The sequence below is a fragment of the Pelmatolapia mariae genome, linkage group LG9, assembly GCF_036321145.2.
Source record: "Pelmatolapia mariae isolate MD_Pm_ZW linkage group LG9, Pm_UMD_F_2, whole genome shotgun sequence".
Lineage (NCBI taxonomy): Eukaryota > Metazoa > Chordata > Actinopteri > Cichliformes > Cichlidae > Pelmatolapia > Pelmatolapia mariae.
In genome coordinates, this window is record NC_086235.1 from 29700729 (window position 1) to 29725152 (window position 24424).

Consider the following 24424-nt stretch of genomic DNA (forward strand, 5'->3'; position numbering starts at 1 on the left):
GCAGTGATCACCACACAAGAATACACTTCACAAAAGAGTCAGCCTGGGCCGTAAACGATGCATTTTACGAAGAATGGCATAAGGTAGCGCATCTGTGGAAGGTTTGTTTTACCTTACACAGTTGGGCAAATGCATTAGCAACAGTGAAAGAATATAGATTTAGAATACTATACAATGTGCACAGCTGAAACACATATTGTCTTATAGAAGGATTACCAAAATGTTGATTATGGAGCAAACCAGTTACTGCAATAAAAACACCTAGGCCTAGAAATAGAAATAAAAATACTTCTACTGCTATTACTACTCATAGTATTAATTTAAAAATAATAGATTTATTCGTCTTTACACTGTATAATTCCGGTGTTTCTGTGTGCAGCTTTCGTAACTTGTTGCTTCCTCCTCACTAAGGTTCATATACAAACTGAAACATCGCCGGCATCCTCTAATGATAGACCCGCCCACACATCTCTTATTAGTTTGCAAGCGAACGGATGCTGCTGGAACTATGATTTGATTGGCCCGAGCTTCTGCCAATAACTGTCCTCGCGCTCGGCCTATGCAAATCAGCGACCAGATACGGAACAGGCAGGAGAAGGAGACCAAAGCGGGCATACTGTACATAGGCAGAGGGCATAGATTGTTGCCCTTCATCATTTTAGCACAGTTCCGTACTGTCGGGGGCCTCCCGGTGTTCTCTTTTATCGGCTTGTGCCAGGAAACACATATTTATATATTGAGTTGCAGTGAAAATGGCGCAGCCGGACAGCAAGAAGATATTTTTTGAGAACCTGTCGGGAGCGGGCAAAGCCATTGCGGTGCTGACGAGCGGAGGGGATGCTCAAGGTAGAGTGTCGAGTTACACTTTTTGTGGATACTTGTGTGAAGCATCGTATCAGTGAGGAAAGGCCCGCTGAGGGCGAAGATACACACCTGTGTCATAGTGAACTGCCTGTGAAGTCGGCCTGGCTTGTATTTAAAAACGCGGTGGGGCGGGGTGGTACAGTAAGGCTGTGATGTTATGTGCCATTTACACGGTTAGCCGGCATGCTAACACCACGCATCCTGCTAAGTCGCTAACAGCATCATCCTGTCATTGATTCAGAGGCATGTGTGACATTACCCACCGTGGCAGCGGCTCAGACAGATGCGTCAAGGTCGAGCCGCGCGGTTTGCTTTCCTCCTCACAGTTTATTATTGCATTATAACTGACGGGCTTGTGTTAGCATTTAATTAGCGCAGATTCCCAATTAATTTAGGTTGTGCAGAAGCCAGACACGCAGGAGTGCAGGGCGCTGTGTAACCATTAAAAGCTGGTTCTGGTGGATGTGTAGGCCACTGGCGCACAGGTTGGAAATTCTTACACAGCGTTTCTGTCGCGTTCATTTTTAACGAGACTAGAGACTCTGGATTTTTATTAGCACAGCGGAGGCCAGCGGTTGTGGGATGCCGGCATCCTGTGTACGTGATGAGCAGCATATAACTCATCTACGTCTCTTCCAGTCGACTATACGTCACAGAGGAAACCCGGGTCATGTGCTCACCGGCTCATCCCGTAATTTCACTTAAGCACATGTACATCTACTACTGCCGTGTAACGCCACATTGTAATGGCAGCCGGCTGATCCGCCGCGGAAAATGAGTTGCATCATCTTATAATTAAACAATAAAAGTCGAAACTTTATTTATTTTATTTAAAGACAGGATGTGGTTATTTTACCAGTTATGTAATTTATTATTAGGCCTACACGTGACCAGTGTAGTAGAGAAAACATAAAGAGAGAGTGAATCCATCCTGATATCTTTCAAGCTGTAGAAAGTGGAATATGAGCAAAATATGAATAAATATGGATATTTTTAAACACTAATAGAGATGTTGTCCTCCTGGCTGTTTACTCAATTTGCCAACTTCAGGGGTGAGAAAAAGGAGTTCATTTTTCATCTATGTGTGCAACTAAAGATCGAAGTTTAGTTGTATTATTTCAATTGTGCTTTATTTACAAAATATCTTTTTAACCAGTAACTTTCTTCTGATTGTTTTCATGCTGCATGGAAAGTTATTAACAAACCAATTTTAAATTGTTATTCGATAAAAATAGCAAGAAGCTTTGTATATTTGTGGAGGGAAAAAACTTCTTTATCCTGCTTTAAAAGTAGTCAGAAAGCACTTCAACTTTTTTTTGGCTTATTGATCCAGATATTCTTCCAATATTACCCTGAGAAGCCATGGTCGGATCAAAGCTGTGTCAACTTTTAGCATTGGACCATGATACAAAGGGCAGTAGCACTAACACTGCTGTACCGCATTAAAGAAGCATCTTTATGTTCTTTATATTCTAATGTTGTTTATGTTAAAATCTTCTGCTAAATAACCAGACTATTTTAAACTTTTCAGTACCTAATTTAGACAAATGTTGACCTTTTCTCAGAAGCCACCTGTTGTTGTTATGTAAGTGCATTTGTGAACAATTATTAATAATGTATTATTATTAATTATACCAGGTGTTCTATAGTCTAACCTCCATCCTTCAGGAGCTCAAAGAGTGAATGTGGTTATTCAGAAGCAGTGAATTGATCCACTTAATTGCAGAACAAACACGCAGCGCTGGCCCCAGAGTTAAGCAGTGAGTCTGCAGCATGCTAACTGAGACCGTGCATCAGTGTCAGAGTACATTGTGTAGCCTTGGCTGAGTGCTTTCAGTCAGTCAGCAGGAGAAAGAGTCAGTCACGCAGAAGAAGAGATGTTCTGCTTTGATAGAGACTTTGAAACCTTCAGCTGAGATATCTGTGCAATCATCTTTTCATATATTCTGCCTCTGTTTTCACCACACTCTGATGTCTGATGCCCCTGTGATTGTAGTTATGTAACAAGGACAGCGTGCCATGGATTATACACTGGGTTGTATTGTTGGTCCTTTTCTAATAATTCTGGATGCTTTGCCGGCTTCATGAGCAGAACACATTTCAGAGGTCTTCTCCTAATTTGTTCCCTTCCCTCACTGCTGTGTCCTCTGCTTCCCTAGTGGGCTGAGCCTTTGTGTTGCATAGTTACAGTACTGCTTGGTTCACCAGGAAACCCAGTCCTTTCTCCCCTTTGTTTAGAAGTCTTCCAGTTAGCCAAGTTCCCGTCCTCCTCCTTCCTGTGGGTAAAGCGTTACGTTTTTATCCCATCTGTGTTGAAGCTAACCCTGACTTTGACATTAAAGCCACAGAGCATGGTCTTACTGGTTAGTATTTTCACTCAGACTAATCGCAGAGAAGCTGTAGGAGGAGCTAGGAAAGCCTTTTGACCAAACATGGCAGTGCTTTCTGATTGGGGAAAAAAATCCACAAGCGACACACAGACACTATAAACACGCAAAGGCTGGGCTTACACACATTATCTCCCACATCCAGGACATGGAAATACTCATAAAAAATAAATAAATAAATAAATAAAGGTTTACAGCTGCACCCAGATTAAATATCCATGCAGCTTAAACCCTGGGAGAGCCATGCAACTTAGGGTTTTACAATGATTTTGTGCAGTTCAGACACACGTGTTTTCCCTCTCTATAGTTTAAAGTTTGACCTTGTAAAAAAAGTTGTTTTGTGATTAAGATTTCAACTCTTTCTCTTTCAGGAATGAATGGTGCTGTACGTGCTGTGGTTCGAATGGGGTTGTACGTGGGGGCAAAGGTTTATTTTATTCATGAGGTGAGCCATAAATTTATCTTTAGGACTATAGTAGCATTTTCAAGGAAAATCACTATAAAATATTTGGAAGATGTTTAAGCCCAACTTTAATGGTTGGATTTGTGTACAGTAGTAGCGGGGGGTCCAGTATCAATACAGGGATGTTTATTTATTTTCATGAAGCAGATGTTAAAAGAGCTTTGGGAAGAGCCATGCTCTGTCTGCTCATCCTGTGATCCCAGCACATCTGTGTACGTGTGGGTTCTGCTCACTCACAGTGTTACATAACTGAGGCTTTAGATGCCTCATATGAATACCCTGCACCCAGCTAAGGTAGCACAGTATGACGATGCACAAGTCTTATAGTTAATGATGTAAATTTCATTGGTTTTGAATTATGTGGAAATATTTTGATTATTTCAAGTCATGATGACAATAGGATGTCGTTGTGTTGTATTTTGGGCTGTTAGCCAGAGGTTTTTTGGAGTGTGTGTTTGTTTGCTTAGCTCTTGCAACACTCAGAAAGATGATTCTTTGCCCTCATAACCATGATTTTGGAATAAATTGCAACAGAAATCAAATGGTCATGTATTCAAATAAATAATTAGTAAGGAAAATAAACTGAATGAAACTGAATTTACTACTTGAGTAAATTTCATTTGCCCAGATTCCATTAAATGTAACATTTCATATTGTACTTATGTAACAGAATTACATGGGGAATTTATATTTTTATTACATGTAAGTTATATCTAATTAAATTAGTTAAAGTCATGATTTTAGCCATAAATGTTAAATGTATATTCTTTTTTGTCTATGTAATCAGGGATATCAGGGTATGGTGGATGGTGGGGATAACATAAAGGAAGCCACATGGGAAAGTGTGTCCAGCATGCTACAGTTGGTGAGTAATTATCATGGTCTATATTAGACACATGTAACATACACAGAGTGAGGTTTTTATAAGCAGGTGTTAGCTCTCCTGTGGGCTCCTGGCTTATATCGGAAACATTTGAAAGTAATAAGTACTTTTGCAGTTCTTGGACTGCAGTGTGCAGTGTTTCCCACATGGAAACATTACTTGGATGGGCTGGCAGGTGTTTTAATAACTGTCCAAGAACTCATTTAGCTTTTTATTTGTGTGGAGGAACGCCATGATGCCATTGATTTATGATCTTCTCACTCTGCAAGTTCATCATCTTCCAGTAAGCTAACTCTGACCCTTCCTGTATCGTTTTTCTTCCTGGCGCTCTGACCAGGCTACTGTTGTGATGGTAATCAGCATTATTCAGCTGCTTTCTCTAGAGAGGATCACATCCATTTGGATGTACTCCAGTTCCACTGTTTTGAACTGCAGCTGGGGATAGTATCCTTGTGCTAGTCCGGTTATCCTCTGCCAGTTTGAGGAACCATTCTAACTAGAACCTGGAGCAAGTGGCGACCCGTTTGATGTATCGCTGTCAAGTCCACCGAGGCTGCAGAGGAGACTTTGGAGTATTGTCACCAGTTGCAGTTCAAGACAGTGCAGTTAGAGTTCATCTGCAAGATGGGATTCTTACTAGAGAAGCAGCTTATTTTACTCAAAGCACTTTGCAGAGGAACAATCTTCATATCGACGTGTTTAATAATTAATAAATAACCTAACCTCACATCAGATTTATTTCTTGAGACGTTTACTATAAATTGGAATTATTATCTTTTTTATGTCATGACTAATGCATCCACATGCCCTCTTTACCCACCATAAATAAAATATAAAAGTGTGGAAAAACACTGAAATATGTATTTATCAAAGTTAGGTTTATCTTGCAGGAAGCAATGCACAAAGGAGGAACATGTAAGTCATGTGACACAGACGATAAGGCTGTTAAGTGGTGAAAGATTACAACCTCTAACATCGCAGTAGGCGGTGTGTTATCAGCAGTGCTTTTCCTGTTGAAGAACAAACACAGGAGTTCAAACCACAAGAATAACCATGTGATGTGGGCCGGAGACACTTTTAAAACGTGCCCATTATCGTCACCAGGGAGGGACCGTTATCGGCAGCGCTCGCTGCAAAGAGTTTCGCACTCACGAGGGGCGCCTGAAGGCTGCCCACAACCTGGTGCAGCACGGCATCACCAACCTGTGTGTGATCGGTGGAGACGGCAGTCTGACGGGAGCCAACCTCTTCAAGGAGGAATGGAGCGGGCTGCTGAATGAGTTGGTGGAGCAAGGTAGTGGAGGCTTTATCTCTCTGTGTTTCCTATTTTCAATCAAGACAAAATGAAGTTTATATGTTGTGAGGATATAGTTACACTGTTGAGAACAATTCTGCACAGCATGTGGAGCTTTGAGTCATTTGGTGCCATACTGAGAAACCGTATCTCCTGCCAGTAATATCAGAGATTTGTGTTTGTAGGAACAGCTGTGACTCAGAGTCAGTTACTCAGACAAAAGCCCAGTCCTGCCCTAAGCTTCTTTTCCTTTCAGGTTTGATTGAGGCCGATGCCGTCCAGAAGTACTCTGCCCTTCACATTGTGGGGATGGTCGGTTCTATCGATAACGACTTCTGTGGAACTGATATGACAATTGGCACTGACTCGGCTTTGCACAGAATCATCGAGGTGGTGGATGCAATTATGACAACTGCACAGAGGTGAGCAGTCAAAATAAGCACCTTTAGCAGCTTTGCATGTGAAAGTTTGCTGCATATGTGACAAGTCAGTCGCTAGTTCAGGCTTTAATTATCTGGGTAAATTTCTAATATATTAATCCTTCACTCTCACCAGCAGCTGTTTCAATCACTCACCTTGAAGTTGAGAAAAGTTTAACGCAGGAAAAAACGATCATAGTATCTTCTACATCTGCTCTCGGGTACATCAGCATTCCTACATCATATTTCCTCTCCTTATCTTTCAGTCACCAGAGGACATTTGTTTTGGAGGTCATGGGCAGACACTGTGGGTAAGGATAGATAAACCTTAGCAGATCCAGAACCGTCAATTCTCAGTCAGAGACACAGACCTTTATCACCTGTGTGTGTTTCCCAGCTACCTGGCCCTGGTGAGCGGCCTGGCTTGCGGGGCAGACTGGGTGCTGATCCCTGAAATGCCTCCAGAGGATGGCTGGGAGGAGAAGATGTGTCAGAAACTATCCGCGGTAACACAGTCAGACTTACTCAGTGAAGTGTAGTATTACTGGGTTGTTCTATGAGATGTAATGTTTTATTTAATCTGACAACATGTTGTTCCAAACCTTTCTTTGTTTTTCTACACAGACTTTAAATCACGAAAGATTTTTGTGAGATTGTGTTTTTTCTGCTTTGAAAAAAAATGCCAATGTTCTATGATTTAGACCCGTTCCAGGGGAACAAGGCTGAACATAATCATAGTTGCAGAGGGAGCCATTGACAGGCACGGGAAGCCTATAACCTCTAGTTTTGTCAAGGATGTGAGTACCTGAGTGTTAAGAAAGGGGAAGCCAGAAGCACGGAGACCTGACTGATGCAAGCCAGCCATCTGAGCTACACACCGCCAAAATCTTTGGTTACAGTTTTCTATCCACATTACGCTAGTCCCGTAATAACAAAGTGTGGACAAGCAGCAATAAAGACAGGATACACCTGATAACTAAGTGTGAACACAAGCCGTGGTGACACCCAGGCTTTTATTGTGAAAGAATCTGTCCTCGGCTCCCAGGCTGCCGTCGTCGTCCGGCTCCCTCCCCGTGCTTCTGAAAGCCCACGTCACAGCCACAGTCTCAGTTTTTCTGTCATGTTGTTTCTCCACCACGCCCTCCTTGTAGAACCGAGCAGGGATGAAAAGGCTGAATATCATAATTGTAGCCGAAGGGGCGATTGATCGTAACAACAAACCCATTACCACTGAATATGTTAAGAATGTAAGTACAGAGTGTACCCAGTTCCAGCTTTGACTCCCTCCTGAATGACCTCTACTACTGTACTGCTGCCCTGGTGTGGCTTTGTTGCTGTGTTTCTGGAATGCTCTGTAAAGCACACTTGCTAGATTGGTAAGAGGGCTTTCACCACACTGTACTGCCAAAGCACTGCAAGACACCTTTTCTAAACCTCACAGCTATTATAGGTCTTATAGCATTTACTTATAGCTGCTTCACACATAGCCTTCTTCTTCCTTAAAAATTGGCTTTTTAACTGTAAATTGTGAATCATGATGATATTATTATATAATTATTACTAACATTTGTTATTTTTAGATTCTGTTTTTATTTAAAGTAGCAGAGTAATTATTTTTGATTTCAAATTAAAAGCTCCTTTCTAACATGACTGAAAAATTAGAACGGCTTGCTTGTGCTTTGCTGTTTCCCCTTCTCTTCAGCTTCAGATCGTGTTGATGTTCAAGTTTGTGATGTGCCAGTTTGTTTACATGTGTTTTTGCCTATACCTTTGTTTTGTATATATTAGTGACACAGTTATGCCTTTATTAGTGTATATATAATATGCATTAGATGAATTTAGACAACAGTAAAGCAACACTTCACCCATAAATCAAATAAACATCCTTTTCTCTGGTCCTATTTATCTTGTGCTGTTTATCCATCAAGATGACTTTGCCGTCTGCCTTCTCACCGGTCGATTTGTGGTGCTCAAAATCCATTTAAAAAGCTCAGCAGGAATACATTTTAGAAATTATGACTGCTTATTTAAAAAACAAACAATGAACCCCCCCAACACACACACACACACATTTTTAAATTTATTTTGTTTAACCGACTAACAGTTGTATCGTTATGTGGAAGGAAGCCTGCATGTACCTGTGAGGTTTATTTTAAATGCATGTATTTATTAAATTTTTGCTTCTCTGATCAGCACTAGGCAAACATCATCTGATTGCGTTATATTCAAGAGAAAACAGACTTACCAATTGGAGCTGAGCGACTCACACCAAAGCAAATATAGGTGATAAACAGCAGCACAGGCCTGAGGAAAGTACAGACATTTGATTTTAGGGTGAACTGCCTCTTTAAGGATCCATTACCTAAATGAACAGCTGTTATTTTCATGAGAATATTGATGACGTGATGCCAGGCCATCTGCTCAAACTTGTTTTTCTTTTCCTCGCAGCTCGTGGTCAAGTGCTTGGGTTTCGACACACGAGTGACAATTTTGGGACACGTGCAGAGAGGAGGAACCCCATCTGCCTTTGACCGTATCTTGGTAGGTCCACCCTCCTAAATTATGAGCCAGTGCTCTGATGTTTTTTTGCTAAATGTTACTTTAGGGGCCAAAATATCAAACATTTGTTGGTTTCATGTGCTCAAAAAGCAAGATTTATTTATTCTCTGTCAAACTACTTTGCCTCTGGCCTGTTGGTTAAATACAACTTGTTTTAAAAATAAGGAATTAAATGATGCCAGATCATATGATGGAAATGAACTTCAACCTCCAGAAGACACCCTAAAAATCAAATTACTGCAGGCTAGCAATTAAAAATGGTTGTCAGTAGTTTGTGCGACCCCCACAATCTCATCAGCATTCCTGACAACGGGGCAAGCTCCTCATGAGACAAAGGATGATGTCCTGGGGAATCTACTCCCAGAGCTGGACCAGAGCGCCACTGAACTCCTGGACAGTCTGACCGTCCGTCCAAGGATTTCATCCTGATACCTAATGTCAGTCAGGGTGCAGTTGCCTAGGCTGTTGAGGTCTGTATGTCCTTCCATGGATATGCCTCCCCAGGCCATCACTGTCCCACCAACAAACCAGTCATGCTGAACGATTTTGTGGCTTCTCCAGATCCTTTCATGTCTGTCGTATTTGCTCAGGCTGAACATGTCCTCATTTGTCAGAAGCACAGGGCATCGGTGGTAGACCTGCCTGTTTTAGTATTTATGGCAAATGTGAGTCAGGCTCCACGGTGCCGGGCAGTGAACACCGGGGGGGAAGCCAGAGGACATCAGGCCCTCAGGCCAGCCTCATGAAGTCTGTTTCTGTGTTTGGTCACAGACATCCACACAGGTGTTCTCCTGGAGGTCATTTTGTAGCTCTGGCAGTGCTCATCCTGTTCCTCCTCGCACAAAGGAGTAGACAGCGCTCCTGCTGATGGATTAAGGAGCTTCTACGCCCCCGTCCAGCTCTCCTAGAGTAACTAAGTTTCTCCTGGAATCTCCTCCATGCTCTTGCACCTGTTGTTAATTTGATTAACACCGAAGCAGCTGAAAGTGATCAGCAACCTCCTCTGCTTCTTAACTGACCAGATCAATGCCCCACAACTTTAAATGACTTGATGCTTTACTCTGATTAAAAAGTGTTCCTTTCATTTTTTTTCCAAGCAGTATCTTTTGCTTTTGGCCTGTCAAATAAACCATGTTATTAAAATATATCACATGAGGTTGTTGCAACTGACATTTTTGACTATTTTGGCAGTTTATAGGCACATTTATGTTTTTGAGCAGCATATTTATTAGTGTTTAAAGTGTTATTCCTAATTTTAAAAGCAATTATATTATCAGAAATGATTTCATTTTCACAATTTCAATAGATGGTCTTTTGAGAATTTATAGTAAATGTTCCCTGTCCGCAGTATTGTTTTGAGTTGTCCAAAACATTTCCTGTTTAATCCCGTGTGTGTCTGAGGAGCGTTGCCCTCAGGTTTTACGTTAAGCATATTAACAGATTTGTGGCTCTGCACACGAGCAAGTGTATCCCAGACAGTGAGCAGGAACCCTTCCCGTTTACTACAAAACGTCTAAAGATGAAAACAAAAAATTATGGATGTTTAAGAGGAGAATTAAAACCAATTTTAGATTTAAAGTAAATAAAACTTAAAAAAACAAAAGAAACCTTGAGCAGGGGAAGAATGTGTTGGCATAGAAACAATGAGTGAGGAAGATGCAGTTTAATCTGTGCGTCTCACATACAGGCCAGCCGTATGGGTGTTGAGGCTGTTCTCGCGCTTCTGGAGACCACGGCCAACACGCCGGCATGTGTGGTGTCTCTGTGCGGGAACCAATCGGTGCGCGTGCCTCTGATGGAGTGTGTGCAGATGGTAAGTGCTGTTCTGTGCTGGAAACAGTCCAAGACTTTCACACACATAGTTACAAAACTAGAGAAGCCAAGGAGAGACAGACACAGAGTCCATAAAGACAAAGAGCTTAAGTAATGATTTCAGACAGCACAGAGTCTGGAGTGGCAATAGTGTCCACAAGAGAGGTGCATTGTTTGAGAGGGAGCCACTGGTTAATCATTATCTGTTTATGATGATGTGTACCTCCATAGAAATGCACAAAAAAGCTTTGTTGCCGTTCTCGCTCCTTGTTTGGGTTTAACAGAGCTCACAGTGAAGACCTCACTGACGTTATGTAGCAGGAAATGTTAGAGGTGAAGAGCAGGTTACATATTAGTCAACTTTTTTGCCCAAACACACAATGACACGTTATTTTTTCCTCTTTCCACACTTCAGGGCAGTTTCTCCTCCATGCAGCACTTGTGACACTTCAAAGATCACAGACCTTGCATGCAGATGTTTATTCCCAAGTCGTGTAGATTAAACAAATTGAAAAGTACTTTTGTGCTGCCGTGTCTAAATGCAGATTTCAGACAATGAAACAATCTCCTTTCTTTTTTTTCCCCCAGACTCAAGAGGTCCAGAAAGCTATGGACCAGAAACGCTTTGAGGAGGCCGTTAAGCTTCGGGGCAGGTATGACCGACAGACCTGAACTTCACTCAGTCTGGTGTTTCTAAGTGAACACAGGGAAAGTGGATCAAGGTGCTATTTTAGAACACCACCAGTCTGTTGTTTACACTCAGTGTTCAGCAGGATGAGGAAAGAGGGAAAGAATCAGGATCATGGACTTCATTTTCAACTACACCTCCCTTAGTTTTGAAGTGTATACACTGCTTGGAACAGATGAACTCACTGTCCCTGGTTTTTCTACAGGAGCTTTGAAAACAACCTGAAGACATACAAACTGCTGGCTCATCGTAAACCAGAATCCGAGCTGCCGACTGTAAGTCAGTGATGGTGTCAGCTTTGCTTGCTTACACTTAGCACACACAGAGAAATGAAAAAGGACAGAGGCGAGGCCCCCCCCCCCCCACAGAATACCTGTAGAGCAGGTTGTTTTTAGGGAGCCAAGTCAGCCTTTCTTAAGCCACTGATGTTAAATATTTTATGACGCTGTCCTAAGGTTCTGCCCAACAAATAATGACTCAGCTATTGCCGTCGTGATGTGCCTTGCTGCTGCTGCTATTTTAAGAGCTGTCTTTGACAAAACAAAGCTAGATCCATTTATCTAGAGGTGGAGGCAAGCCCAAAAAAGCAAAAACAAATAAAAAGTATTGTCCAGGCATCAGGCCCCAGCGAGGATCGAACTCGCGACCCCTGGTTTACAAGACCAGTGCTCTAACCACTGAGCTATGGAGCCTGTGCTCCACACCTTCTGAGTGAGTAACCATATGAGCATTGTCCTGTAGACAGGTGTATGACATCATGCTAATGGCATTAGTATTCAGCAGTCATATGCGTCAGTGGTTCCCTGCTGTTCATTATAAAAAGATAAAAAGTGCACATAATAAGAACAAATATTGACTTCTAACCATGTTATTCTTATTTACTGTGAAGCCTTAAGGTTTAGTGAGCGTAGGCTTCGTATGGGGCCCGGGTGGCCACTGTTGCTGTGCAGTGATATTAGATCACACCTGGCTCCCCCGCTGAGGGTTGGACTTGATCATCCCTGCCAGGAGCTGCGGCTCCATAGGAGGTAGCTTACACTGAAAATCAGCGAAGTGTAGAGGCAGCCTGGTAGACTCCATGCTGTGGAGCTTGCCTTAGGGTCTGACTCCACCCTCTGCCTCTGTGATAATGACCACTGTAAGCTCAGCATGTGGCTGAGAGTACCCCAGAAAGCATTTATTGATTTCTTCTGTAGAGCGTGGTCATCCGTGCTAAAAAACACACTTTATCACTTGGTGGGATTATTCCAGAGCCAGAACGTATGATAACCTGTTGCTGTGCATTTTATGTCTTCAGAGCAACTTCAACGTGGCAGTGCTGAATGTCGGGGCCCCTGCAGCGGGCATGAATGCTGCTGTCCGTTCAGCTGTAAGGGTGGGCATCTCTGAGGGGCACAAGATGTTTGCTGTCAGTGATGGCTTTGAGGGATTCTACAAAGGACAGGTGAGCCTTGTAGCACTGCTGCTGCACTACTGCATGTCATTATAGTCGACCAGAGGAGTCGTCAAACTAATGAGATTTCATGTTATTTAAATGCATTCATAATTTCCAAGCTTAATAAAAATCTTCTGTGTGTATGACTCCGATTTTTTAATCAATATCGCAAAGAGAATTGGCTTAGCTTGATGAGAGTCAGACAGTGCACAGTCACACTAAAGCATAATCAGGGAAACCCGGGGGATAATCTGTCCAGATTAATGTAAACCAATTTCCTCACGCTCACTCTCCCTGCTCTGCTCGGCTCAGTCGAAACGATGCAGTACCACAACTATCCAGTGGGGGGAAACAGACTGTTCTCCCTGGGCTGAGAAACACAGCTCTGTACTGATAAGTCAAAGAGTTTCTCACATTACCTATCACCCAATGTCATGGGATTTATGAATACAGGGTAAAAGCAAGCAACACCTGTGTGACTTTTAACAATGAAAACCTGTACTGATATGTAATCTGAGGTGATACCGTTTCTTTGTTGCATGACTGGTATAACTAGTTTCTCTCCTCTGGCCTCCTTTGACTTTCTATTAGTGATGAAACGGCTCAGACTGTGGGGTTGGCTCAGTGAACAGCACTTAAGAAACAATCGGATCATTTATCTCTATCAGAATGTCTCCACTGTCACTGCTTAGTTAAACATCCTCTGTGAGACCTGGATTCAGACTGTGCCTACTGACCCCAAGAAGATTAGACCAGACGGAATAATGGATTTCTGTTATTCAAGACTCAAGCACTCTCTGCTGCACGCTTCTGTTAGTTTCCACTGGAGCATTAACGCTGCTACATGAAAGACATTGTCCAGCAAATTAACTCTGGTGTTTGCAATGTCTGCCCTGAGAACCAGGAGGATAGGACAGGAAATACACAACTGTGAGAGAGATGCAAACTTAAGAAAATAAACAAAATATTGGGGAGAAAACAGCTTCCACACTGGGACTACATTCATTAGTCTCTGTGCAACTCTTAACACAACAAAGAAAGAAAAAGGCACCAGGTTTTGGAGCTTTTCAGCTCTTTACAAGTTAGCAGAGAACTAATTAAGAAAATTTAAAACAAAAAAAACAAACAAAATAAAAGCATCCTGTGAATGACTCCACCCATCAATAATAGCTATGTCTCATCCATCTACCCTTCAGATTAAGGAGGTGAAATGGGGTGATGTTGGAGGTTGGACGGGACAGGGTGGCTCCCTCTTGGGGACAAAAAGGTAGTGTCTTCAGTTTTTCTTATAAAATAATGATTAAATTGAGATATCTACAAAAGTGATGGAGTCTGTATCAGCACTGTACCAGTATATCCAGAGAATTTCCTCATAGATAGCTTTAAGAAACTAAATTCCCAGCCATACACTTTGTATTTCAATGATTTTGTATATTTCCATAATGTTTTTTTCATAATACTCATTTTGTAATCCTCAGAACACTTCCTGCAAAACACGTGGAGAAAATTGCTGAGCAAATGCGAAAGCACAATATAAATGCTCTGCTGATTATCGGTGGATTCGAGGTAAGTTTCAGACTCTGTTTTTGTCTCTGCTCGTTTTGCTTTTAACTTGTTGAATCTGTCAGTAGATGCTTCTCATCTTTAAGTCTATGTACAAGCTTACAAGCTTTTAAATGATGAATATTTATGACTTTAACAGCAAACATGTTACAGTAAACAGTATGATGTTGACCTTTTCCATCAGCCTTATCCCACTTCATTTCAGCACACCTCTGTATGGTTCCATGCATAGCTGTGTACAAAACTATGCTTTAAATTGAATTCTCTGCCTAAAAGCAGAGCTGCAGAACTGCAACATTGGAAGCTAATATTTAGCATTACATGTTAAATGGTATATGATATATATGTATAGCTATATAGTGAGAAAGAAGACTCCTTAACATGATGTATTTTTATTATTTCACTGAAGTTGACTCAATTTGATCTGATTTGGAAACAGAGAACACCTGCTTTTCTTCAGCCATTTCACGCACTCCTGTATAGATGCTCACCAGCTTTACTTTTCCTTTGATGAATGCAAGTACATGAGTTATCCTGTGTATGATGTACGTGTGTGTTTTTTGAGGGTGAATGTGGAGTGGTACCTGTCTGTTTCGCTGCTGTCCGTTGTGATAGACCTGGCTCCTCCCCTTGGCACCCTCCACTTATGTCTTACCCTTTCCTTTGTGGCAAGTAGCACCTCTCGACCAGACCAATCTTCCAACCCCCTCGCAGACACTAAAGCACTTGGCTCTGCCCTGCAGGCCTTCCTGTCACTGCTGGAATTGTTAACGGCTCGTGGGAAATATGACGAGTTCTGTGTGCCCATGGTCATGGTCCCAGCCACTGTCTCCAACAATGTGCCGGGCTCTGACCTCAGCATTGGCGCTGACACGGCTCTGAACGCCATCACTACTGTAAGTGATGGGGCCTGACAACAGGAATAGACAGACATGACACAGACACACAAACACATCCGCTCACTTTGCAAGCCAGCCAGCTGTGTTTCAACAAGGGGAAAAAACCCACAGTGTTGTGTTTTACCAGTCACCAGCCTGTCAGGGGATCATTCGGAAGAAATTCTTGTAACGGTGGCATCTGTCAGCCACATGTGGCACAAAAAGCCTCCCTAAAAACTAGAAATTCAGACAGACAAAGTGAGTCATGTCAGCACCGTGAGGCGTGACTGGTAAACGTAAAGCTCCCTTCAGGTAAGTAAGCGAGTGTCAACATGGAGGCATGCTGTGAGGTGCACACGTGTTGTGGCCGCCATGTTTTGCTCTGCTTGCCCTTCTCCCTGTCTGTGTTTGTGATAGTGTCCTCTGACACGTCATGATGAGTGGCTGGCTGCATGCAGGTTTTGACGTCTACACATCGCCAGAACACAAGCTTAACAGCCTGTAGTTCAGGTAACGTGTGCTGTTTCAAACTGGAATCGCAGCTTGGCCATCATCTTCATTTCCTCCTGCTGTGTATGCAGACTCGATTGGCTCTGCTTGTCCTGCTGAATATAAGCAGATCTGGCTGTCATGTGGTTGTTATATGCCGCGTCACCGTGGAGCGGATTCTGAGGCCAACAAACACACATCTCTCTGTCCTGTCTCTTCATCTGTTCTTTGTCTGTCCCTGTTTATCATCCTTCCCTCTGTTTTCTCTCTCTGCACATCAACTTCCTGTTCTAGATTACACGTTCCCCACTCTGCTCTGCCACTCTTTCTGTTCTTATTTTCTTTTCTCTTTTCTCCACCACTCTGTTCACAATCCCATCCTCCCGTCCTTTCTGCCAAAGGGAAGCCATAGCCGCTATCACACGGAACGTGCCGGAATGGCGGGATACTCTCTTGCAAACTGAGAGAGATTCACCCCTCTCTCTCTCTCTAAGTGAGCGGTCGTCTAACGCGTTTTCTATATACTGCTGCTTCAGGCCTTTGAGAGTCTGCTGCAGCTGTATGAGGCTCGCGCCAACTATGAGGAGTTTTGCATCCCGATGTGTATGCTGCCTGCCACCATAAGTAACAATGTACCCGGCACCGATCTAAGTATCGGGGCAGACACGGCCCTCAATGCCATTGTGGAGGTAAGGCAGTCAAGCCGCCGCCAGCAGAGCTTTGAGCGCTTTGTTCAAGATGCTTGTGCAAAGACACTGAACGTGAGGCATGATATGAAAGTGCAAGAGATAAAACTGTGGTCCAGTGCTAATACTCAGCAAACTGTCTGCTTACAGAAGGTGCTACACTACTATTCTCTCTGGATTTAGGTTACAGTAAAGGCAACAAAAGTCAATGAACTAAACTTAGCCCAAACACTAATTCAAACATAAACTGTGCATTCATGTGCTGCTGGGAAAAATTGGAAAAAAGTGTTTTCCTACTGATCCCCCTCACCTCATAAAAACAACTGAGAAAGATGGAAAACTTTGGTGCACAACTTTCTCAGTTCTTTTAAATCATACACAAAAGCATGAAGTAAAATTGTGCACATTTAAGTACTGTACATCAGTGTTGTTTTCTAACATTAAATATGTGATATGCTGAAGCACTTTGAGGGCTCCAGGATAGTGATTTACTAAACTGTTAGCTTGTGTCCATACAGAGAAACAGATTTGTTACAAATGTTACTTCTTAGTGCTAAACCTGATAAAGGTAAAGCAACAGCTTATTTATTGGAAGCAGCTATAAATGTGCTGTTTCAACATTCTCATTTAAAAGCACAAGGATACACTAAAGAATGATTTCCCATTTTTGGGAGACGGGCTCTCTGCAGAGCACATGAATTCACAGTAACACATATTTTTATATTTTTACCACTGCTGCAGCTTCTAAACTGAAACTAGATTATCTCATATTTAGCTGATTGTCAGCACTGGGCTATCAAAATAAAAATCTAGCACAGGAAGAAAAATGTTTCCACATAGAATTTAACCAAGTGTTTGCATATGAATTCTGAATTTAATGTTACCATCTGACGTGTTCTGTCGTCTTTCGCAGGACTCCAGTCTGTCTGGTGAAAGCAGCATTTAGATGAATCTGTTGTTGAAATGTAGCTATTCTCTAAATAAGCATGCTGTTGTTCAACTGTGTGGAAAGTCTTAAGTTATCATTTCATGACTTCTAATCATCATGTTTACTTTGATGGACAAATATGAGCTCAGGGTTACAGAGGTTAGCTTTGACACATTAGTGCTGAATGTGTACTGACTTTGTGAGCTCATGTGCGTGTGTCAGACCTGTGACCGCATCAAGCAATCAGCCAGTGGGACCAAGAGACGTGTGTTCATTATTGAGACTATGGGAGGCTACTGTGGCTATCTGGCCACGGTGGGGGGCCTGGCTTCAGGGGCTGATGCTGCTTACATCTACGAGGAGCCGTTTGACATCAAAGAACTGCAGGTAAGACGCATCTGGCATGTAGGCACTGCTGATCTACTGGGATTTGAACACACAACCATCGCTAGGATTTACAGAGATCGATCAAAGAATAAGAAAGCATCCAGACAAACTGCAGTCCTCTTGGTGAAAGGGCCTCGTTGATGCCAGACATCTGAGGTGAATAGTCAGACTGCTCTGAGCTGATAGGAAGACAGCAGTGACTCGAATAACCACTCGTTACCACCGTGGTTTGCAGAAGAACATCTCTGAATGCACAACAAGTCAAACTACAGCAGCAGGGGACCACAGCAGGTTCCACTCCTGTCAGCTTACAACTGCAAGTTGAAGCAACAGTTAATGTTGCCTGGGCTGTCGAGCCTATTTCTGCTACAGCTTTGGGACGGCAGGGTGAGAATTTGACATAAACGGCATAAAAGCATGGCTCCATTCTGCCTTGCATTAACTGCTGGTGGTGTAATGGTGTCGGGGGATTTTCTTGGAAAACTTTAGGCCCCTTAGTACCAGCACTGAAGGCAAAAGAGGTGTACCTAAAAAAGTGGCCATTAGTGTATATGGCAGTAAATAAGGTAAAGCAACATAGGTCCCCTTTAAGTTTCAGGCTCAGTTCTTAACATGTCATTCCTGGTTTTGCCCACTAGGTGTCGCCCTAGTCTAGTTCTAAGGCAGACCTTACAGAGCCACCTATGTGTTAACATCAGCCATGTGCACTACTTCTTCCCACAGGCCAATGTTGAACATCTGACAGAGAAAATGAAGACGAGCATTCAGAGAGGTCTGGTCCTCAGGTAAGAAAATGACAGTCACGTTGTATTTCCAGCCAGCATCTCTTTGTAATGAGCTGCAGTGTAAACATGCATTTCCATCCCTCGGTGTTTGAAGTCGACAGTTTTGACAGTGCTGACATTTTACGATCCGGCTCCCACTGATGACGTCCAACTAGCGTGAGCGTCAACCAAACACATCGTGAGTGTGCCTCTGCTAACACTTTCACTGTGTGTCTGTTAGGAATGAGAACTGCAATGAGAACTACACAACAGACTTCATCTATCAGCTGTACTCTGAAGAAGGCAGGGGGGTGTTTGACTGCAGGAAGAATGTGCTGGGACACATGCAGCAGGTGGGCTGATTTCCCATTGTATAAATAATCAGTGGTAACGTCTCCTCCAGAGTACAGAAGTGCCAATTTTCCATATTTGTATCATGAATATGCATGTTCTCAGTTTACATGGCTGGTCTTTGTTGTATTTTGGATTTGTGTATCTTGAGATTAGCACATAAAAAAACTGGAACACACATAACTTTGATGATCTCTGGGGAAAATCTGGTTTGTAATGAAATGCAGCAAAGGAATAGAATTGTGGATTGTTTTAAAGATAGCACAGCTAGCAAACCACATCAGCAAACATGTGTTCAATTATGAAGAAAAGGGGGGAAAAGATCTGGTGGATGAGTGAAACCTCTTGATTTTTTCCAAAGGGAGGAGCACCGTCTCCATTTGACCGGAACTTTGGGACCAAGATCTCAGCCAAGGCCATGCAGTGGGTCTCCAAAAAGCTGGTGGAGACGTTCAGACAAGGTAAGGTTAATGTTCCCCTTGCCTGTAATTAGACCCGCGGTAGCCGATCCTCCCTCCCTGCAGAGGCGTGGCCGTTGTGAAGCAGATCTGTCATGGAGTCACTCTGTCTGACATTTTGATGTATGTTTATCCTCACAAAGAAAATGAATTATTGATCATTTACACTCATCAATGTAGCATTTTAATGAGGACCTACACACTTCCTCATCTGACAGATAACTCTGAGCGATACGACACAACCGACCTGTACACTGTTTGTGTATTAAGGCCGCCATTAAAGTTAAAACTCCTCTTTGTTTTGTTTTTTTGTGTCCATTTCTCTTACACTCGGATGACATAAGATGAAGGTAAATCCTTTTCTCTTCATGCTGGCTCCATGACCATCTACATATTTAGCTCCTATCCTGTGTTTTCATTTTAGCGCCATACTCCCAGTGTGTGTGTGTCATTTTCACTGTTGTGTACACACATGTAGGATGCAATCTGCCCATGCCTTCCAAATTTACCGGCAGCCACCATGCAGTGCTGTTTCCAGGTCCTTTCTGAAATGGAAATGTGCAAGCATGGGCTGTGTGAGCGACACACACATTTCTTTTTCCTGCTTTTCCCACATTTTCTTGGTAGTGTGCGGTGCTTTATCTCGATTCAGCTGCTTTTTTTCATGGCTTCCATATCAACACCTCTTTGTGCTTCGGTTTTCTCTTCCTCTTAAACCACACTGCAGCTGTTTCATTTATGACGATGTTTCAGATAGCCACTAGCTGGTAGAAAGAAATCACTGTGAACCACCCCTCATCTCCCCAGATACATCTCAATGTTAAAGCCACTGGGAATTTAGCCAAAAATCATAACAATTATAAATGATATCAAAGTTGAGAGTTTAGGTGAGTCCTCGGCCTTTTTGAGGAGACAGAAAAGTCCAAAAACATTAAAAACTGAGCTCAAGGTTCAACATTTTGTGTGTCATGTGGTTACACATACAACAGCTCATTTTAAATCATGCATCACATACAGCCCAGTGTCAGCACAAGTGGGTTAGTCCAGTAAAGCTGTTGCCTAAAAAACAAACTGTTGTTAAAAAAGCAAAACAACTCCAAATTGCTCCGTTTGCTTTCAGTGCAAAGAAGCTTAATGTTTTAAACTTGACTTGTGAATGAGCCTTCTAAGCATATTTCTGTTCTATGAATATATTTGTATACATATGTCTCTATATCAAAGGAGAGAGCAGATTTTTAACACTAACATGTGAGGTGAAAACACCGATTGGTGGAATATTTCATTTTTGAGAACGATTCTGTTAGAAAGATTTCATCTCAGTTTTTTCTTTATGGTAGTAAATGAAAGACAGCTGTCAGCACCACTAACTGGTATGACACTGTAAGAAATAAAGGACTTTGTAATTAAAAAACAGAAATTAGGTGTGAAGTGACAGAAAAGTTCAGACTTTCTACTGTATTCAAAGTAGAGACTGAAAAAAAGAAACTTGACTACTGATAATACAAAAGAAGTTTCCCTTCTTTTCTGCTTTTCTTACTGTGTATAACAAGCCACGAGTCACATTTTTGTACAGTTAAAGGTGCAAAATTCATGCCGTTCTTTGGAAGCTATCAAGCAGGTCAGGATGGACCCTTTGGTGGGCCGATTCTGGCCATCGGGTCGTATGTTTGCTTATCCATGTTCTGCTGTGATTGATTTTCTTTAAAGCTACCAATCACAGAGAGAGGCAGGGTGGGGTGCTGCTGCCATCTGCTGGTAAGGCAGCTGTGACTGTTGATGGTTGGCTGCATAGACGCAGCTTCAACTCTACAGTTAACTCGCTTTATACATTAACAAAATATTAATAATGAAACGACTAGTATTTCTGGTGCCAACTAACAAAAGCACCGAGTTTAAGAAGGGAAGCAGGTATCCTTATCCACCTCCATGTTCGCACATTCTGGGGGGGATGTGAGGGTAACCCTGATCACCAGTGTAGCCCACTGTTTCCCCAACAAAAACAATGACACTAGTCATTTTCACCAGTGGGGTTTTAAATCACTGACACACAGAGGTGTAGGAAGTTAAACCTAGCGATCAAAAAGTTCCAAAATAACGGCACTGCATAAGACCCTAAAAGGTACAGCTGGAACGCTGTTGTAGGTTTGGGTTTCCAGTGGCTTTAATTCCACCCTAATGCATGTTTGTAAGATCAGGGACTTCCTGTGTTTGCACCTTTGATTGATTCAGTGTTTGTGTGCAGGCCGAGTGTTTGCTAACACCGAGGACTCCTGCTGTCTGCTGGGAATGCGCCGCAGGACTCTGGTCTTCCAGCCTGTGGTCCAACTCAAGGATGAGACTGACTTTGTGTATGTATCACAGTAGCTCGCTGGGACACAGGGAGATTAGTCCAAAAGAGAACTCGGGAGTCCAAAATGAGAAAGAAATGCCGAAATAAACGCTGACACTGACGTTTCTTCATCTGTGTGCAGTCACAGGATCCCCAAGGAGCAGTGGTGGCTGAAGCTGCGTCCTTTAATGAAGATCTTGGCTAAGTACAAGACGAGCTACGACGTCTCCGACTCCGGACAGCTCGAGCACGTCGTACACAATCGACCAAAAGACTTGGACGCTTCAGTGGCCATGTGAAGGCCCGCGCTGTATGACGGTCTGAGTTCAGTCTTTGTGTATGATGGAAATTTTGTGAGGTGTCAGTCTTTGTGTTGTAAATGAGCTCCTGTTACAACATGAACACTTTTTTTTCTGGCCACATGCTGTGTTCATGTTCTGTTACTGTCATTCCTTTTAGTGGCGCTCCTCTCAGTTCTGTTTTAAAAAACTCACCAACTGTAGTCTAGCCTCTCTCCTCCTCTTTTCAAATGCACACACACACAGCTGTCCTGCCATGCATCTGTGTGTCCTCGTTGCCCTGGATCTTTTTAGTGTTTTTAAATTGCACTTTCTGTGTCTTGAGTTGCTTCGACATTCTCTGACTGCAGAGCTGCAGAGTAGGCACTTTATCTGCAGCACAAAACCAGTGCGTATCTTCTTAGAACGAGTGTGAGGTTAAGCATATTTATATGAGACTGATGCAATATAGTTTTGCTGCAAGCCAAGAGAACTCCATTCTGTGCTTTAACAAGGAAACTAATATTTATCTTTTAAAAATTATTTTGCTTGTAAATGTGGATATATTAAAAATGTAGGCACTGCTGTACTGAGTAGCTGTCTGTTATATTGCACCAACAGAGTTAGATGTATATGAGACCCACAGAATAAACTCATACTTGAGATGTGCCTGAGTCACGATTGTCACTTTCCATCAAATGATGTCCTTTTATTTCATCTGGGATTATTACAGTTCTTCCAGTCATTTAATTCACATTTTTTGGGTTTAACTAGAGCTTGTATAATCAAAATCGCTTTCAGCTGACTGACTCTTGGTGAAGCCTGAAGATTAGTGAAGCCAGTTAGCAGGCTCCTGGCCCCAAGTGTCAGATTAATGAGCCATTCATTAGTTGTGTAAATATTTGTTGTTGCAAAGTTAACCTAATGACAAACAAACTGCGAAAGGGTGCCAAATAATTGCAAAATTCCCAAAATACACACACAATACAAATAAATGCTAAATGACCACAAACTACTTACCCAAGTCATGGTCATGGAGGGGCTGAAGGGTGAGAAGCAGGACACACCCTGGACAGGACACCAGTGTGTCGAGCTAACACAGAGACACAAAGCCATCACGGTCACATTAAGCCTTTATGTCCAATTTAGATAAGCAGTTCCCCTCACCCCACTACCTGCATGTGTGTGGACTGTGAGAGGAAGCCAGAGCACCTGGACAGAAAGGCCCCAGGACTGCCTCTGGACTGCCTTTGGACTGCCTTTGCAGTCCAGAGGCAGTAGTGTCGACTGTTTTAACTAACTAAATTAACACAATGTCTGTATCCAGTTCTCAGTCACCCAGATGCCCTAACGCCCACTCACATCCTGGGCCATTTGACCTCAGGAAATCACATGATAGGGTGGGGCTAGGTTTCACTATGGGCTCACCCGAAACCTTGGCTGATTGTGACCTACACCCGTTTTCACACCCTGGCGCGTGTGATTAGGTAGAGGATCAATAGGGGGTCCATGTCCCTCTCGGGAGACACTCCCACAGGGCTTAAATCTGGGACACTCCACCATTTGACCCTAGAACTGAAGAAGCTTCTCGGGTGAGAGGTGAAATATCTTCAAGCAACTCAAAGAAGTCCAGACGCTTTTCTTTCTAAGCTCCTTAGACTAAATTACACAAAATAAACAAACAATACATAATAAAATCACCACAAATAGAAAAACAAGATAAAAAAGAGGCAAACTGTAAAGAGAAGCAAAATGTTCAAACACAATAAAGGATGCAAAGTAACAACAAACTACAAAGAAATACAAAGAAAAGGAAAAATCCACCATAATCTACAGAGAAGCAAATATAAGCATGAAGAGAAGCACAACAAGGGAGACACAAAAAGAGCCAAAGTAATTCAAAACGATAGCACACGTGTATGGTTGCACCATACATACAGCATCTTCAAAAAGACTGAAAACAGTTACAAGGTGCCAACTAACCACACATGCATCAACATGGGGTTTGTGACTGATCACAGGACATCATGAGGGATGGCACACTGACGGACCAATCGTTGTTATGCACTTTTTCTCTTCAGCAAATGCAGGGATGGCAGGCATGGAGGAGGTAAATAGAAACTCCTAAAAGCCCTCTGTGCTGCACCAACCATGATATATGTTACAGCCAGCAGATGGCAGCAGAGGACCATCAGGCCTGCGCTGTGCCCCGGTTCACTGAGTCCACTATGACACGGATTCCCTCCATCAGCTGCTGTCCACTTCTCTCTTCACTATTTCAGTGTACACTAGCTTATTACTAAAGTAGATTAGCTGTGTGAGGCCTTGTGTGAGTGTGCACGTGTGTGTGCGTGTGTGTGAGGCCATAATTAGGAATTAATCTTATCATTTGAAAGAAAATTTCAATTTCCCATGGGTGTATTAATTGTGTATACATGTAATTGGGCTTCTTTTTCCAGCCTAAACGGACCTTTTTTCCTCTGACTTAACGGCAAGTAATTACATACAT

The 24424-nt window shown here is 42.6% G+C and overlaps 1 protein-coding gene and 1 non-coding gene across 6 annotated transcripts; one reads left to right on the forward strand and one right to left on the reverse strand.

Annotated features, from left to right (window-relative positions):
- Window positions 1-583: 583 nt before the first annotated feature.
- pfkpa (phosphofructokinase, platelet a) lies at window positions 584-22584 on the forward strand. 5 transcript variants are annotated; one of them, XM_063484135.1, is made up of 23 exons: window positions 584-846; window positions 3623-3696; window positions 4502-4579; window positions 5702-5891; window positions 6148-6313; window positions 6577-6621; window positions 6708-6816; window positions 7462-7557; window positions 8759-8851; window positions 10557-10682; window positions 11270-11334; window positions 11575-11644; window positions 12667-12813; window positions 14001-14071; window positions 14283-14370; window positions 15111-15263; window positions 16271-16423; window positions 17571-17735; window positions 18459-18520; window positions 18741-18852; window positions 19212-19311; window positions 21551-21656; window positions 21780-22584. In XM_063484135.1, the coding sequence occupies exons 1-23, from the start codon at window positions 753-755 to the stop codon at window positions 21934-21936; spliced, it is 2520 nt and encodes an 839-aa protein (XP_063340205.1). In that variant the 5' UTR covers window positions 584-752; the 3' UTR covers window positions 21937-22584. The 5 variants fall into 5 exon arrangements, with proteins under 5 accessions (XP_063340205.1, XP_063340203.1, XP_063340204.1 ...); XM_063484133.1 differs by lacking the exons at window positions 7462-7557; window positions 15111-15263 and adding an exon at window positions 7012-7107; XM_063484134.1 differs by lacking the exon at window positions 15111-15263.
- trnat-ugu (transfer RNA threonine (anticodon UGU)) lies at window positions 11989-12061 on the reverse strand. Its single transcript has one exon. It is a non-coding gene; the product is annotated as a tRNA-Thr (tRNA).
- Window positions 22585-24424: the final 1840 nt, after the last annotated feature.

What these genes read in the sequence shown, in the direction of transcription:
- pfkpa (XM_063484135.1), top strand. Translation starts at nt 753, where the DNA reads ATGGCGCAGCCGGACAGCAAGAAGATATTTTTTGAGAACCTGTCGGGA. An exon ending in GAATGAGTTGGTGGAGCAAG is followed by an intron (nt 5,892 to 6,147) that starts GTAGTGGAGGCT and finishes TTTTCCTTTCAG; the next exon opens with GTTTGATTGAGGCCGATGCC. An exon ending in TGATGGAGTGTGTGCAGATG is followed by an intron (nt 10,683 to 11,269) that starts GTAAGTGCTGTT and finishes TTTTTCCCCCAG; the next exon opens with ACTCAAGAGGTCCAGAAAGC.